Below are 16,726 nucleotides of genomic sequence, written 5' to 3' on the forward strand. Positions count from 1 at the left end.
CCATCATAACCATGTTTGTATAGCTCTATCCTACCATGTTGCATTACTGTTTCAGTGCCTTCTGGGAAATTGGCTAATCCTCAGCAGCACAGAGTTGCACCATATGGGGCAATGCACTCGGAGGTGTTTTACTGTCCATAAAGTGGAAAGGAAGAGGGACTGGCTCACTTGGTTACACAGACACAGTTCAGGGGTCCTTTTATCTTTGCAAAATAAAGAAAAAGTTAACCCTATTTTACTGTGGGCCTCTTGGTGAGGAGAAATGCTGGTAGCTGCCATGGTTACTTAAAAAAAAAAAAATGGTCGCCTTCTCTGCTATCAGAAGGCACAGCCTGAGCAAACCATCCCACTGAGTACAAATGGTTAAACGTTACTGTGTGGACTAGGCCTAAAAGTTGTAAAAGTCCTGTTCTCACTACAATTTTAAATGAGTTTGCCGTTACACACACACACACACACACACACACACACACACACACACACACACACACACACACACACACACACACACACACACACACACACACACACACACACACACACACACACACACAACCCTGGCCACTACTACTGTTGCTTCCTTGCCAGCAGCCTACTTTGTAGCACAGTTGTATTACTGTGGTCCATTGGTAGCACTGTTGCTTTATTATTACGGTTGCCAGATGGTTTCAACAAAAATACCGGACACACTTGACATTACTTCATAATCTACATTACATCTTATTTAGAAAATACCGGACATTTATATTTTCTCATTTATATTTTCTCAATTTGTTTCCCAAACAGAAAGCTCAGATACTGGACTGTCCGGTTCAAAACCCTATTTATTATACAGACAGAATCCACTCCCCCTGCCTAAATGACTGGTTTGGTTGATCCTTCTGTCTACCAGCTCTCGGTACAACCAGACAGCCCAGAATTTACAGCTTTGTGTATACAGGCAGTCCCCGGGTTACGTACAAGATAGGGACTGTAGGTTTGTTCTTAAGTTGAATTTGTATGAAAGTCGGAACTGGTACATATTGTAGGGGAAACTCTAGCCAAACATTTCTCCAGAGCTCAGTTTTATTCTCCCACACCTCACTTCCCTCAGTCCTTTATTCTCAAGCTGAGGTGTCTGCTGAGAAAAGCCACTCTGCGTCTCCCTGGCCTGCTGGGGGGGAGGGGGGCGCTAGCTTCGCGTCTCCCTGGTCTGCTGGGGGGAAGCAGCTAGTGCGGGGTTGCCTCACCCCTTTTGTAAGTAGGGATCCGATGTAAGTCGGATCCATGTAACCCGGGGAATGCCCATACTTTCTGGGCGCACTCTCCTCTGGGTACTATTGAAAAGCTACCCAGATTTTCCCAGAATTATATTGATACAAACATGATTGGGCAGCTTGTCTGGTGTAGATGCAAAAACTTAACTGACAGGTGGTTGTGTTTTAACAACAAAGCTGTTATGTGGATATGATTAAAACATTTATTTTAACCAATTTGGATTATTATAACAAAACTATTACAGAACATGATTATACTTATAGAATGGATATGCACTAATAATATAAAGGCTTAAACCTTAAAATATGGTGGGTGATTTTAGGTGCCAGTGTTTTTGGATGTCCAGTCTGAAACATATTAGAACCTGATTTTCTGTGGGCAGTTTAGTTATTCAATACTTCTTAAAATCAGGTTCCCTTAAGCTGTTCAAAACTTGAGGTGCCCCAAATCACTACTCACTCTTGAAAATGTAGGCAAATGGCTTCATGATCCTGACTTTTCTGGGACAGGCCTTTCATTTCTAAATGGGAATTTCCTGTCATGGTATTGGGGCTCAGAGGAGATTGGAGGAGTTTCACCCTCTTCACAGATCTGCTGATATTTTAACTTGAAGTCAGATCATTACATTTGAGAAGTTCGGGGTAGTAACCTGGAAGTATGTTCATTTTTTTTAAATTCAAATAAAGCTGATGTTTTGTATGTCTAACAAAAGGGGAAGAACAATATCTTTCCCAAACAAATAAAGTAAACAAGTACGATTGATTTATCATTTTATGCCTAAATTATTTATTTATTCATATAAAAGTATTATCATTGCAACACAATACTCAAATTCAATAGCAATAGAGTTGGGATGTGTTATGATTCTGAAATGTTTCTAGAATGCTTTTTTGAAATTATTTTTCAAAAGCACAAGTTGGAGCTATTCAAAAATTTTAATGTTTTGTCAAAAACATTTTTGACAGACTATTTTGATATTGGGCAAATTTTGTATAAATAAATGGTTGGTGGAAGAATAAGTGTATTTACTTTTCAACCCTACACCCACCTTTCAGGAGGGGAGGAAGAATCTTTAAAATGTATGCTTCTTCCTCTATGTCTTGTTCAGTGGTGGGAGAAATTGAAGAAAGAACAATTAACATTTGCAAATGCAAATCTTTTTATTTCAATTTTTTTTATAATAGTTCTGTTTTCTCAGCTCAATTAGTTGACATGGGGAAGGGAAGAGGATTTGTCTGAAAGGCAGAAAAGGAAAGAAATAAAATCTTAAGTTAACCCAGTGAAAAATTGCTACACAAAAGAACTGAAGTGAATATTGATGTGGCAGCAGCAATATTTTATGGAAAGTTTTCTACCATCAGTGATGGAAAAGGAACTGATGGACACATTATGAGTTACAGTAATTCCTCATTTAACATGTGCCCGCTTAACATGTTTTCGCAATAGCATGATTTTTTTTAGGGAACGTTTTTTGAATTACACGACCGTCCCCGAAATAACACCATTTCCCCAGCCAGCCTGTTGGTGGTGGCTGCGCAGGGATTCCCCCGCCTCCCTGCAAAGCGGCGGAGAGTTCGCCACTTGCCGTGCCATTCCCTGCTGCCTCCCCCTCACCAGACGCCTTGCCCCCTCTCCTTCACCCCCGCTTGCAGGCCGGCGGCTGGGTTTCCCCAGCCAGCCCGTCGCTGGCAGCTGCACAGGGCTTCCCCCGCCTCCCTGCAAAGCGTCGGCGGGTTTGCCGCTCACTGTGCCGTTCTCCGGCGACTCCCCCCCCCCCCCTTGCTGGACGCAGAGTGGGTCCTGGCAGACCCGTCACAGGAGCATACTCCCAATCCCCCATCCCTCTCTTCCCCTTCCCTTCCCAAGAGCCAAACACCTCCCCGCCCTGCTGTAACCCGGACCCCTTTCTCTCCCAACCTTATGTCCCGGTCCCAACAGACACCACTGCTGGAAACGCACCCCCCACTTTTTCCATTATTTTCAATGGGAAAATTGACCCTGCATAACACGTTTTCTCTTAACACAATCATTTTCTGAAATATATCTATAGTGTTAAATGAGGAATTACTGTACTGCTGTATATTGGGAAATAAATATTAAAACAGAGTAATAAAGCTTTCCAAGGCAGTAGTGGAAAGAATGAAGATAAAACTTGGATTTTTTTGGCATAATGATACTGTCCTTTGTAAAGATCTTTGATATCAACTAATGAGAAGTGATATAAGAACTGGGAGAGGATGTTGTTAGTAATTTTTTGTTTGTTTGTTTGAGGATCATTATGTTGAGTAGAAAGCCTTTTGAAGTTTTGTGTGGTATAGTGGTATGTTGCTTTAATTGATTTTTAGTAATTCTATACTGTGTTGGTGTCATGAGTTCTTGAGACATCAATTATCAGCCATTCTATGGATAACAAGTCATCAGTAATGACTACTTGTAGTTAGAATGACTGATAATTGACATCTGAGTAACTCATTAACTTGAATTTATTATAGTAACACTTAGAAGTTAGAAATGTGCTTGTCTATGGTTTCAGTGGAAAATAATTTTGCTATACGGTAAATCATTTTCTACCACTACCAGAAGAATTGGACTGTCTACTGCAAAATGTAATGATAGAACTGTGTTCCTCTGCTAGTAATTAGCTCGAGACTGAAAGTTGCTAGATAATGTATCAGCTTTGTAGTTTAAGTAGAAAACAGCATTTTGCTACCCTAGTTAATGTGATGACTGCACCAAGGAGGGAGAAAGCCTGGACTTGCAATTTAGTTCTCAACCTAAAATAAACCCCTAATTTTAGGGAGGATTAAAACAGAAGCAAGAATGCTTGATTGTCTTGTAACTCATACTCACTAGGAGTAAATTTCCTGCAGCTCTCAGTTCAGTAAGGAACTCGTTTAGCTTCTTCTGGTTTTTAGAATATATGTCATTTTCTGATGACTTTGTATCTCTGCTCTCAGATAAAAAAGCTTCCTGTTAGCGTTTAGTTTTACACATCAGTGAGTTTCTTAAGGAGAGTGCTGATAGGTCTCCGTGGTAACAGCTATTTGTCCACTAGTTTTTTGAACCAGGATTTTACCCTTGATAGGTCTTATATAGGGTAGAGCTACACAGTGAGATGCATTTCCCCTCAGGATGTATTCATGACTACTCTTTAGGGAAGACCAACAATAATATAACAAGTTATTGTTTTTATGGCCTCCACAAAATACTAGATGCTGCATAACCATGTAGGAAGAGACAGCTCTTGATCTTAGAGTTCATGGTCTAAATAGACATAAAGGGAAAACAAAAATTAAAAAACAAGCAAAATTAAAAAAAAATCCAAACCCCTCACCCCAAAAGACCAAAATGTCTGGCGTAACTATGGGAAACTAGGAAAGAATGTGCAAGTCATGTGGCTTCTTCAGTAATTATGAATGTTTTTAACATGGGTGTGCTTGGAGTTAAAATGGAGAAGATGGAACAGGAAAGGGGAAAAGGAGTAACAATGTGTTTTTCAGTTTAAAATAGTCTTAAGGATAAGTGTGTGGAACATTGTTCTACATTATCTTCCAGAGAAGAGGAAAAAAGAGAACTCTCTACCTGATTTCACAGGGAGCAAGATTGGGACATCGATGAAGGAACTTGGACATCTTTTATTTAATACTAGAAGATTTTCCGAGTGTTCTTTGAGTCCCTAGCTCAGTTAATTTTGTGGATTTTTTTCTTAATTTTAATCATTACTCTGAGATGGGGCTTGGGATGAAGGGTACAGGCTACCCTGGGGAGAGAGGATTGTCCCAGCCCTCTCTCATCGTAGCACATTGAGTCAGATGAGAAGTATCTCTCCATGGCCACTGCAGCTCCAGTGGGCACAGCCAGGGGAGGCATGCATGTCCCCTGGCTGGAGCTGGAGTAGGTTCAGGTTAGTCTCCCCTGCCAGAGTGGGAAATGCATCAAACTCTGCACTTTTCTCTTGCGCTATGACAAAGGAGAACAGCCATCAATGTCCCCATTATGAATCACAGGATTCATAATGGCACAACCAAACCCTCACCTTGTTTTAAGTTATGATAAGAGGAATTTGTATACCACATTTGGTAGTCAATTTGTATGCCACTTACGAGGAGTTCTTGAACAAACAGGGTGATAGAAAACACAGAAAGATAAACTCTCTCAAATGTATAGTAGGCTAGAAGGCTTACCAGTGTTGTCCAGGTCCAGGTCCAGGTCCAGTCTTGAGCAGGATGGGGCTGTGCACCCTGGCTGCCAGCTTCTTCGCAGTGCTGATGGGTGGTGCTTCAGTCCAGGGTTGAGGGGGGGACACAGAGAACACAGGCCACCTGCCAGCACTCCCTGGGGCAGAGGGAGTATCACACAGGTCTCCAGGATTGGGGGGAGGGAGCACAGGCCTCTTACTGGTGTTTCCTGGATCCTGCATAGGGAGGGCAGGGGCCTCACAGGCTGTGCATATGCACTGCCCGGGGGCGTCCCAGGAGTGGCGGGGGCTGCACAGCAGCCAGCAGTTGCTCCCTAGGGTATGGGGTGCTGCCAGCAGTGGCTTCTGGCAGAGGTGCTTGCTGCCCCCTATGGTCATTCCACAGTACCCCTCAATCAAATTCCAGGCATATCTCATCTCATCTAGAAAGAAGCATCTCGATGCATCCTTTATCATTTCCCCCCCTTTTATTACAACCTTTTGGTATGCTTTTTTTTCTTTAAACAGTATAAGAAGTCAGTTTTGTAATGTGTTTGAGTTTTTTGTCTTTTTAGTTTCTGGGTCTGTGTTATGATCATTCCATCTTTGGCTGGTCCCCATTTCCCAGAAACAGTCTTCCTGTTTGGGTGATTTTTGTCTCCTATTAGTGTGGATCAAGAGCAGCCGTGGGCAATAATTTTCACAGGGAGGCCACTCAGGGAATTTTGGTACACGGTCACGGGCTGGCACCACACAAGGCCCCGGAAGGGTTGGGGTCTTGGGCAGAAGGAGCGGGGCTGGGAACTAGCCTGCCCCCAGGTTGTCTGGGGCCAGAGGCTTTGAAGTAAAAATACAGTAAAGGGCTTGTGGCGCCTGTCCCCATCACTACCATGTTGCCTGGCAGCCGCCCATGGTTGCTGCAGCTATTTAAAAGGCTCACAAATCCAGCCTCACCACAACCAGGAGCAAGGAGCCATTTAAATAGGATCCTGCTGCCTGAGCCATTGCCTGGAAGGAGGGCCCAGCCTTGATCTAGAGGACAGTCCTCTTGCAGTTGTTTGTTTATTTCCTGTGATGAATAATGTAATAATTTTTCCTGTCTTAGTTTGTTGAGGCATAAAGAAACAAGGCACATTTTAAAACTGCTGCTGAGCAAAAATCTAGGTCAATAAATCTGGTGAAGAGTTTTAATGAAATTTGTAATTAACTTAAATTAGAAATAACAGATTTCGCTTAAAATTTAATTTTTATAAAAATAAGTTTTTTTTCCTCAAAATCCCAGACAATAAAATTGTTCCAGTTTTTCTAGTTAAAGTATTCTAAAAGGAAAAGGGATTTTTAAACTTAAAATCTTGCAGTTTTTGTCCACGTATTATTGTATTCAGGGCTCGCTGAACCGCGGCGAGCTATACTTGCCAGCCGCGCTGTCTGGCAATCTGCGCGTTCTGCACATGCACAGATCGCCCGAACCCGGCTCTTCCGGGTTACAATCTACTCGCTCTTGGCGAGTAGATTGTATTATTTGTCGAGCCCTGATTATATTGGTGTTACAGTTTGAGATTCAAAAATGGAAAATGAATGCACTAATTTTTTTGACTTTTCACTGAAGGTGTGTCTAGACTACATGCCTCTGTCATCAGAGGCATGTAGATTAGACACATAGGCAAAGGCAAATGAAGCCGCGATTTAAATTGGTGGTTTTTTTTTTTGTTTTGTTTTGTTTTTTTTGGTGGGAGCATAGGGACATGGGACTTGAAGTCACTTCCTTGGTCACTACGTCTGGTCATGTTCTGAAATTTATCAAGATGAGTTGTAAAACTAGATAATTACAGCCCATTACTCAATTACACCCCAAGTAAATATCAGTATTTAAAAATTCTGTACACCCAGACTACTTATTCATGTCCTTAAGAGCTTATTATTTATTCATATCTGTAAATCTAGATTGAGCTGGCGAATAAGGCTCTCTGCTTTTCAGGCTGGCCTTTCAGTGAGGTCATGTGAGTTTTCCTGCTTGTTTATTTGGGATTAGAATACAAAATTTGCTTGCCACCTAGTTCTTTGTTTTAACTAGTAAGCCATGTTATTGTCAAATTTGTGTGTGCCCACATTTTTATGCTTACAAGACTTATTTATAATCTTTCTCATTTTAGATGGGAAACACTTTCTTGTATGTCCACTGCACTTTTAAATTATAATTTTCTAATGGTTTTGGTAACAGTAATATTGTTGTTCCATAATTGTCATTTCCTGTACTTTCATTTGCCTCCGAAGGACATGACTCACTGAGGGCCCTAGTTTACAGTGCGCATTGATTCCTTATGCAGGCTAAACACCTATGGATTTCTGTGGGAATTTAGACTGCAGGATTTGTCCTTTAATTAACAGTCATTAATGCTGTGTCTTTGTATATCATATTTCTTATCATTGAGGTAGTTTATCATCTTTCTGTCTATGTGATTAACTTTCCTATATGTTCCATTAAAATATGCAAAAAGAAATTTGAATGATACATAGTCTTTTAAATTCTTTTTATTTACCTCATTTTCCTTATTTTTAAGCAAATATGTACTTTTACCCATTATATACTACTTCCACTTCTGCTTGCTTATACTATTTAGGTACAACTTAACAGTAGAATGTTTCTTCAATGAATTCCATTTGTTAATAATGTGTAATGTTAAGAAATTGCTAACCACTTTTATTGATATGAAAAATGCTTTTTGTTTTGTGGTAATTGTTTTTTGTTTTGTTTGCAGAATGCTCTTTTTAGTTGCATTAACAGAAATGAGAGTAAGTATTCTATATATAGTTAATTTTATTAATATTTTGGTCCATTTTAATTTTCCCTTCTGTAGTCCCAGTATTTTTACCCCTACACCTGCCAGGGATACATTGGGGCAGGAGTTCATAAGTAAAATAAATGGGACTAGTCACATAAGTAAAATTATATGCTTAAATGTTGAACAATTTCTTAGTCATCTGTTTCTGCTATTTTACTCTTTCATTTTATGATTTAAAATGAAAAATAAGTAACAGACAAATGAAATTTCAATCCACAAAGCTGCTGTCTTGCCAGAAATGTATGTCTTGGTAGAAAAAATGAAGGGGAATACATAAAACATTTACACATGTGGAATTATCTCTTGATAAAATATTTCCTAGGACGTGTCTATGTATGTATTTAATAATGTAGCAACAAATATTTGTGACTGATCCAGACTTATTGGATCGGGGTGTAACCTTTTGTAACTTCTATGTTGAAATGTTCCCAATTAATATTAAGTTGTTAAAGATAAAAGTGTAATAAAATTCAACTTAGTGTTCATGTTTGAGCCTCGAGGTTGGTTACAGAAAATTTGTTTATTTAGATCATGGTTTGACACTTTGACAAAATTATTGTATTACAAATATATATGAAACAAAATACATGAAATGAAAATCTGACTATCACCAAAACTCTCAAGCATAACACTTTTTTCACCCTTAGTAGACCAGAAATGTCTCTTTACCTAGCCTGCAGAGAGAGAGAAAGAGAGAGAGAGAGAGACTTTCTAGATGCCAGATAATTATTTTAGTAGAATTTGCAAAAATGAACTCCTTCTTTTGAATAGTACCATGAATATCATTCTAAGCCTTTTGAGTGTATTTATCTGTGGAGTACATATGTTCTTTTTCTATGTATTTGTTTCTGGGTACAGAAACACATAGTTGTTTTTTCATGTGTTTCCAGTGGGATCAGTGTGTTGCAGTTACGCAGGACATCATACAAACTGCCGGGAATACTGTCAAGCAATTTTTCGGACGGACTCTTCTCCTGGTCCTTCTCAAATAAAAGCAGTTGAAAGTTATTGTGCTTCTATTAGCCCTCAGCTAATACACTGTGTGAACAACTACACCCAGTCTTATCCAATGAGAAACCCTACAGATAGTAAGTAAAATGTTTTTATGACATTATAAAATAAAATAACAATTTTATGGATATTGTAAGATTTTTGGATGAAATGTTATTTGTTAATCTATTAATGTCATAGATCACTTTCTGCTTTTCTTCGGAGACTTTAGTCCGCTAGTATTTAAAACTAAAGAAGCATCTGCTTGCCATTGCTATTGATTGTATTAAATATGTTTATCAACATATCTTAATGTAAAGCACCATGGGAAAGAATACTTTTTATTATTGCCATTTAAAAGTTGCCAGTTGATACATGAGAATTTTTATTCTTTTGAATATTTAGGTTTGTATTGTTGTGACAGAGCAGAAGATTATGCCTGCCAAACTGCTTGTAAAAGGATTCTGATGTCAATGAAAACAGAACTTGAAATTGTTGATGGACTTATAGAAGGATGTAAAACAATGCCTCTGCCTCAAGATCCACTCTGGCAGTGCTTTCTTGAGAGTTCAAGGTCTGTTCATCCTGGAGTTACTGTGCACCCTCCTCCTTCAACAGGCCTTGATGGAGCTAAATTGCATTGCTGTTCTAAAGCAAACACTTCTACATGTAGGTGAGTAGTCTTTTTGTTATCACTCCCTTGTTATAAACACTTAATAGTAAAAATGCTCCAGAAGTTTCCCAGATGACAGATGTTCTCATTCAAGTTTCAAATTGGATTGGTGTGTAGAAGTTCAGCATATTGGCTCCTCTCCATGATGTCAGTTGTCTGGTGCTTCAGTCTTAACTTTTAAGAAACTTAACAGCTATTCCTCTTATCTCCAAGGAGTATCAAACAAATGTAGGAGAAACACCCAGTGAATATGCTGTATCCATGGCAGCTGATTGCACTGGCATAAACTTGGACAGGTTGATGTGGTTACTGATGAGAATTAATGATGGGAGAATAGGTTAAAGTTTCAACTACATATATTTTTCCAGTTTGACCCACCACAAATATATACTTGAGAAAATTTCCAAAAAGGCCTTTACCAGCAAAAGCTACATTGTGAGTAAACAGTTCACAATATAAAATTTATTCTAATGGCATGAGTTTTTTCAAGTCTCATGTCTTGTACCAATTAATGTTTGAATAATTAAATTTTAATTATTAAAATGGTTCATGAGTTGAATTAGTTAACCATAACTGTTATGTAGTTTGTTACATGGGTTATTTAAATTACTGTACAAATTATGCAGTAATTTATAATAATCCTAGCGTACCTGATGTTGGAGAGAGATTATAGAAAAAATACTGTGTAACCTAAGCAACTAGCAATATAGTGTAAACTGGAAATTTTACAATCATTAACAATTTGAAATGTGGTTGTGGCAATATTCAAGCTAGAAAAATCTGTTTTGCCATAGTAAAGTTTGTGTGTGTTAATGTCCACAGAAAGTAGACTTCTAAAGGGTTGCAGTGGTACACTTTCAGATTTTCTTTGCTTGCTTCTATAAATCTTCCATAAATGTGCTTCCATAAATGTTCTGATCGTCTATAAATGTTCCATTCCATTTTCCCTCTGTCTTTGAGTGTCAGCTGTTGTTTGTTTATTTATTTATTTAATTTGGTTAAAAAGGTAAGTCTAGCAGGTCAAGGTTTCAATAATAAACCCCTCTTTCTTCTTAAGCTTTTGCCTGAAGAGCCACTTAATTTAGTGTGTAAAATCTAAGCTCAGCAATAGATCACCCATTTGCAATTTTTTATTTACAAATGTTATTAGCAAAACTGATTTGGACATTTAGAGGACTTTTTTCATGTATTTAAAAAAGAAAAAGAAAACCTCACCTCTTCATTGTTATCTGTTTTGAGAATTCATCTTCAGTGTTATGTGTGATATTAACCTTAATGTTTTCACTTTATTTTAATACGCATTTGGGAGAAGACTAAATGCCTGAAAGATACTATGCCTATAGATAATTTTATTTATTTTTCAGTAGACTTTCAGGCTGTGATGTTATAAAAAAAAACATTATTAAGATAGCAGAGTCAAGCTGGCAAAAGTCAGGGAATACCAGAAATGAGATTGCTTATGCAACCTTAATTCTGTGTGTAAGAGGATGCTCTGTAGGGATGGGCATGCACAGTGTGGTTCATACTAGAACTGGAAAATGCTCAAGTATGTTTTGTCATCAGTTTTAAGTCATAAAACTAAAGAAATCTACTGATCATGTATAAACTGCTTTTTTTTCCTCCAATGGCTTACAACTTGGCAAAAGCTTCAGGGGGTAACTGACTTAATCTGTACAGGAAAAAAACCAACAAATGTTCTGGTAACACTTTATAGACTAAAGTTAGGAAAATTTTCACAGAGACAGCAAAATATTATATCTCTGATAAAAAGGCTACCTTCCTAACCAAATTTCAGGTTCCTGCTCCAAAGCACATGGACACTAGAGCTGTTCACAAAAAAAGTCACCAGAATGTAATAGGGAAAAATCACGTTGTTTTACCTAGATTTCATTCTCTGAACAGCTAACCTGTTTTGGCTGAAACTTTTGTAAAAAATTCTGCCTCAAGGGGACTAGGGATGTTAGCTGTCGGGTAATAGAATAGTCGACTGACTGCATGAATTCTTATTGGTTAGTTGACTATTCTGTAGTCCCCGGTGACAGGATCATCAGACAGTACAGTCTGGCTCAATTCCCAGGGAGCCCCCTGCCACTCCGTGCTGCTGCCTCTGAGTGAGGCAGCAGTGCAGAGTGCCAGGCAGGAGCTGGTCTGTGAGGGGAGCCAGTTTAAAAACCAGATCCCTAAACAGACCAGCTACCTGCCATCCCACACTGCTTCCTCTGTATCAGAGGCAGCAACGTAGGGTGGCAACAGTCCCTGACCGCAGGGTGGTCCGAGCTCGCTGCAGACAGAGGCTGCTGGCGGGGAGTGAGGGAGGCTGCCACAAAAGCAGCCTATGCCCGCTAGGCTCCTGCTTCCTCCCCTTGCTGCCTCTGATACTGAGGCAGCAAGGGGGGGAGGAATGCGAGTAGTTGACTAGATTAACCGATAAGCCTAGTCAACTACTTGCTTACATCCCTTAAGGGGGGTATAGACTATGAACAATTTCAGCCCAAAATTGGCATGTTTAGCAAAGTCATAAGCAATTGAAATCAGGATCTTATACCAGCAGTTGTGTCTTGGAATTACTCATTAAATGCTTCTTCTGCAAGACAGAAGAATACAGTGCAGAACAAACAATACAGAGTCACTCCTGTTGTTTATTTAATTTGATGTTAAAGTCTCAATTTATTTTAATGTGCCATCAGCTTTTCAATATAATATGCAGCAGATTTATATATTTCAGTGTGGAGTTGTATTATAGATATCTGGGAAGGTAAGCTGGAGGTCTTGACAGATGTTTATAGGACGGTTGTAGTGCTGGCCACCTAGAATGTATGTAAAGTGGAGTGTGTATTTTGGGACGACAAAAGCTGCTTAACTGCCTCAAGTTTTGGAAGGGGGGAAACTGACACCTCCTCTTTCTCCTCACTTTGGACATAAGTGTATATAATCTAAAATTAAGGGATGAGGTTAGAACAGGGCTGGGCAAGAGGCTGTCAGCGAGCCACATTCAGCCTGCCTAGCCCTTTCATCCAGGCCGTGGCCCCGAATGTGTTGTCTGGGAGCTGCCGGGGAGGTGTGAGCCCTTTCAACTGCTTCTATTTAAAGGGCTTGTGCCCAAGGCCCGGCCCCTTCCGTCTGAGGCCCCGCCCTTTCCAGGGAGGTCCATGACTACTTTGGAAATTTTTGAAGTGTTTCCCCCCCTTTGCCCCCTTCAAAAAATTATTGCCCACCCCTGGGTTAGAACTTTTCCCCTCCTTATTGTTAGAGCCGTGCATGGATACAAATCTATAACCACAAATTGAGCAATGGATAACCACATGGACATCTGTGGATGCAGATAACCGTGGATATAAAGTGGAGGGCTCTACTTATTGTCACCTGAGTTATTATCACCCATCAAAATGGATGGGCTGAGTCTCACCTCAGAGAGTTTCAGGTGTTTCAGTCTCTCTGCAAATAACAGCATCTTTGCATTTGGTTGTACTCACTTAGCATTTTGGCATTTTGTACATAAATGTCACAGCTAGCAGGTTACTTTGCTTCTTAAATGAAAACACCTCACTCTGGAAAACACCAGAGTTGTCTGTCTGTCCGCTGTATATTGGGCCCAATCCTTCAAACTGTCTGGATATCAAAAAACAAACACTTCAGTGAGAATTTTCAAGGATGTAGGCTTTCATGATGAGGACATGTACTTTCTTTCATAGTACAAGACTTCTGAAAAATTGCTTTTATTTTAATTTGATTTTTCAGGGAGTTGTGCACTAAACTTTATAGCTCAAGCTGGGGCAATACACAGAGTTGGCAAGAATTTGATCGTGTTTGTGAATATAGCCCAGTTGAAGTTTCCATGTTGACCTGTTTAGCAGATGTACGAGAACCTTGTCAGCTGGGCTGTAGAAATCTCACTTACTGCACTAATTTTAATAACAGGTAGGTAAAATGCATTACGTATTTCATAGAGAAATTCCTGTGATTTGAGTACATTTTTCAGGTTTATATTCTTCATGTTATATTATAATTTTCCCAAAGATTGTTTTGTAACCAGATAGTTTTTGTTTCATTAATAAAATAAAACATTTTAGAAAGGTTCTTGAGAAACCAAATTTAGTTTTGAAGCACAAAGCGCACTTCATAAATACATATTCAATGCTATTATGATGTGATCAGAATAAAAGCTCATGGTTACAGTAAAATCTTTTTGTTACTCGTTGGTAACATGCTGCTCATTGTAGAGACAAATAGACATTGCTTGCTTTCTTGTTCATTGTTGTTCATTTGATTGTTTCAGATATGTGTTTAGTTCTAGATTACAACATGTGATCCTTTTTATTATATTACTGATTTGTTTTTAGTTTGAAATACTTCTGAGCCCAAATTGTCAATTTGTAAATAAGCCATCAGTTCTTCAAAACAAAACAAATATTGATTATCTTAAATACTGTGTGTACCGTACATTGCAAAATGTAGTCAAAAGACATAGTTTTCATATTAGATTTTAATATTTTCCAGAAAGAGCATTAGGATGTCTTGTACTGACTGATCTGTTGTTTTTCAGAATTCTTATTCTTTCAGAATTATAAAAATCAGAGTTGTATTCTGGCATCTTCTTTAAACATTGAATTTTCCCAGCAGATCTTGATGGTGGTGAATGTGCTTTGAAAGTATACAGTTGTATTTGTTTTTAATCTTGTCCCTTATATGTAAAAATAAGATACAAGCTCAAAAATGATTACATGAAGAATTTTAAATCTATATATAAAAGTCTGTCACTGAATTAAGTAAGATCCTTCCAACTTTGTCTAGAAATTACAGATAATGATGTAGGCAAAACAGGTGAAATCTTGGCCCTATTGAAGTCTAATGGCATCAGCATTTCACCCAACAAGTAGAACTTAAAAAAAGTGTTTCATTCATTAAACACTTTTTCTCGTTTTTATTACCTTTAAGGTAGTTTCTTGAAATAGTTTTCCAAAATCATTTCCTTTCAGGCTTCGTACACAATTGTCTTTTTTACCACTAAAGACACAGAGCATAGGGTTGTAGAATTTGTTATATAAAGTAAACTCATTTTCCCTATATAAATAAGATATATTAACTTTTTCCTTTAAGACCAACAGAACTGTTTAGAAGTTGCAGTGCTCAGTCAGATCAAGGAGCCATGAATGACATGAAGCTTTGGGAGAAAGGAAGTATTAAGATGCCATTTATAAACATTCCTGTTCTTGACATTAAAAAATGCCAACCAGAAATGTGGAAGGCAATTGCTTGCTCACTGCAAATTAAACCTTGTCATAGTAAATCTAGAGGAAGTATTATCTGCAAGTAAGTACACTGATAAATCTTTTCAACTTTAGTAGTTTTACAGTTTACATATAAACCAAAGCCAGTTTGCTATACTACTGGGTTTGATTTGTGTTAGAAAAGGCAAACAGTGATGGAATGTGATTTTGAATAGTTGATGTACTACCAGTAAAGTCAAAGGGAGTTGAAAGTACTAAGCCCTTACCTGATTGTAGTGTAGAGCAGTGGTTCTTAGCCTTTCCAGACTACTGCGCCCTTTTCAGGAGTTTGACTTGTCTTGAGTATCCTAAATTTCACCTCACTTAAAGTATTTTAATCTGATTTTGTAAGCAAGTACTAATGTATTACAGCACATTATTACTGAAAGAGTCTTACTTTCTCATTTAACTATATAATCAAATTAATTGGAGTAGGAGAATCCAGCATTCCTAGAATGAGAAGGCGCTTGACCCTTTGTCCCCTAAATGATGAATAACCAGAATGTCTTTTTTTTTTTTTTCTTCCCCTTATATTTTCTAGGGTCTATTGTCTTTGTTTCAAGAGTTAAATCTTCCTGGGGTTCAGAGTGTGGTGCTTCCTCTCGTGTGTTCACCAGGGTATTTCCTCCATCTCTTCTTAGCCTGATTACTTAGTATACATTATGGCTACGTCTATACTGGCATGATCTTGCGCAAAAACTCTTTAGCGCAAGAGTTCTTGCGTTAAAATAGTTGCACAAGAGAACGTCTACACTGGCATGTGCTTTTGTGCAAGAGATATGCTTTTGTGCAAGAGCATCCATGCCAGTGTAGACGCTCTCTTGCGCAAGAAAGCTCTGATGGCCATTTTAACCATAGGGCTTTCTTGCACAAGAAATTCTTGTTGCCTGTCTACACTGGCCTGTTGCGCAAGAACAGTTGCGCAAAAGGGCTTATTCCTGAGCGGGAGTGTCAGAGTTCTGGCGCAAGAAGCCCTGATTTCATATATTAGAATGTCAGTTTACTTGCGCAAGAACACACGGCCAGTGTAGACAAGCAGCAAGTTTTTGCGCAAGAACTGCCACTTTTGTGCAAGATCGCAGCAGCGTAGACACAGCCTATATGTAAAAGTACTTTCTTTATCTTCTGCCTGTAATGAAGCCAGTAGACAGGTAAAAATCCACAGTAGTCAAGTAATTGTTCATGTCCATTCCACTGTAAATATTTGTGTGTGTCAGGGCGTAGTTGCTGGAGAGTTTTTACCCTTAGCAGTACCCCTCAGTGGCGTAAACACCCTCTTCTATCTCATGAATATCACACAGGCATTAAAAACCGAGGTACCCCAAACCCTTCAGTTTCTTCATACTGCCTGTGATGGTTATTGGAGTTCTGTATCCTTCTGCTGTTTTTTCTCGATAGCTGTATACAGTACCCATGTTTAATGTTGTTTAGTTTTGTTAGTAAAATAACAAGGTTGTTTTGTGTGGTTCTGGTACCCAATTTGGATACTAGCCGTGGTAGTGGCAATACACTGTGCTTG

At 38.8% G+C, this 16,726-nt stretch overlaps 1 protein-coding gene across 5 annotated transcripts in view; it reads left to right on the plus strand.

The window, feature by feature from the left end:
* The window catches only part of RECK (reversion inducing cysteine rich protein with kazal motifs), a 150,645-nt gene that overhangs the window by 82,035 nt on the left and 51,884 nt on the right, over positions 1–16,726 (plus strand). For all 5 annotated transcript variants that reach the window (XM_025179693.2, XM_075921582.1, XM_025179697.2 and 2 more), the window contains 5 exons: positions 8,194–8,227; positions 9,168–9,365; positions 9,673–9,940; positions 13,679–13,858; positions 15,038–15,250. In XM_025179693.2, the coding sequence (XP_025035478.2) occupies positions 8,194–8,227; positions 9,168–9,365; positions 9,673–9,940; positions 13,679–13,858; positions 15,038–15,250 (893 nt within the window). The remainder of the gene's footprint in view (positions 1–8,193; positions 8,228–9,167; positions 9,366–9,672; positions 9,941–13,678; positions 13,859–15,037; positions 15,251–16,726) is intronic.

The sequence above is a fragment of the Pelodiscus sinensis genome, chromosome 2, assembly GCF_049634645.1.
Source record: "Pelodiscus sinensis isolate JC-2024 chromosome 2, ASM4963464v1, whole genome shotgun sequence".
Classification (NCBI taxonomy): Eukaryota; Metazoa; Chordata; order Testudines; family Trionychidae; genus Pelodiscus; species Pelodiscus sinensis.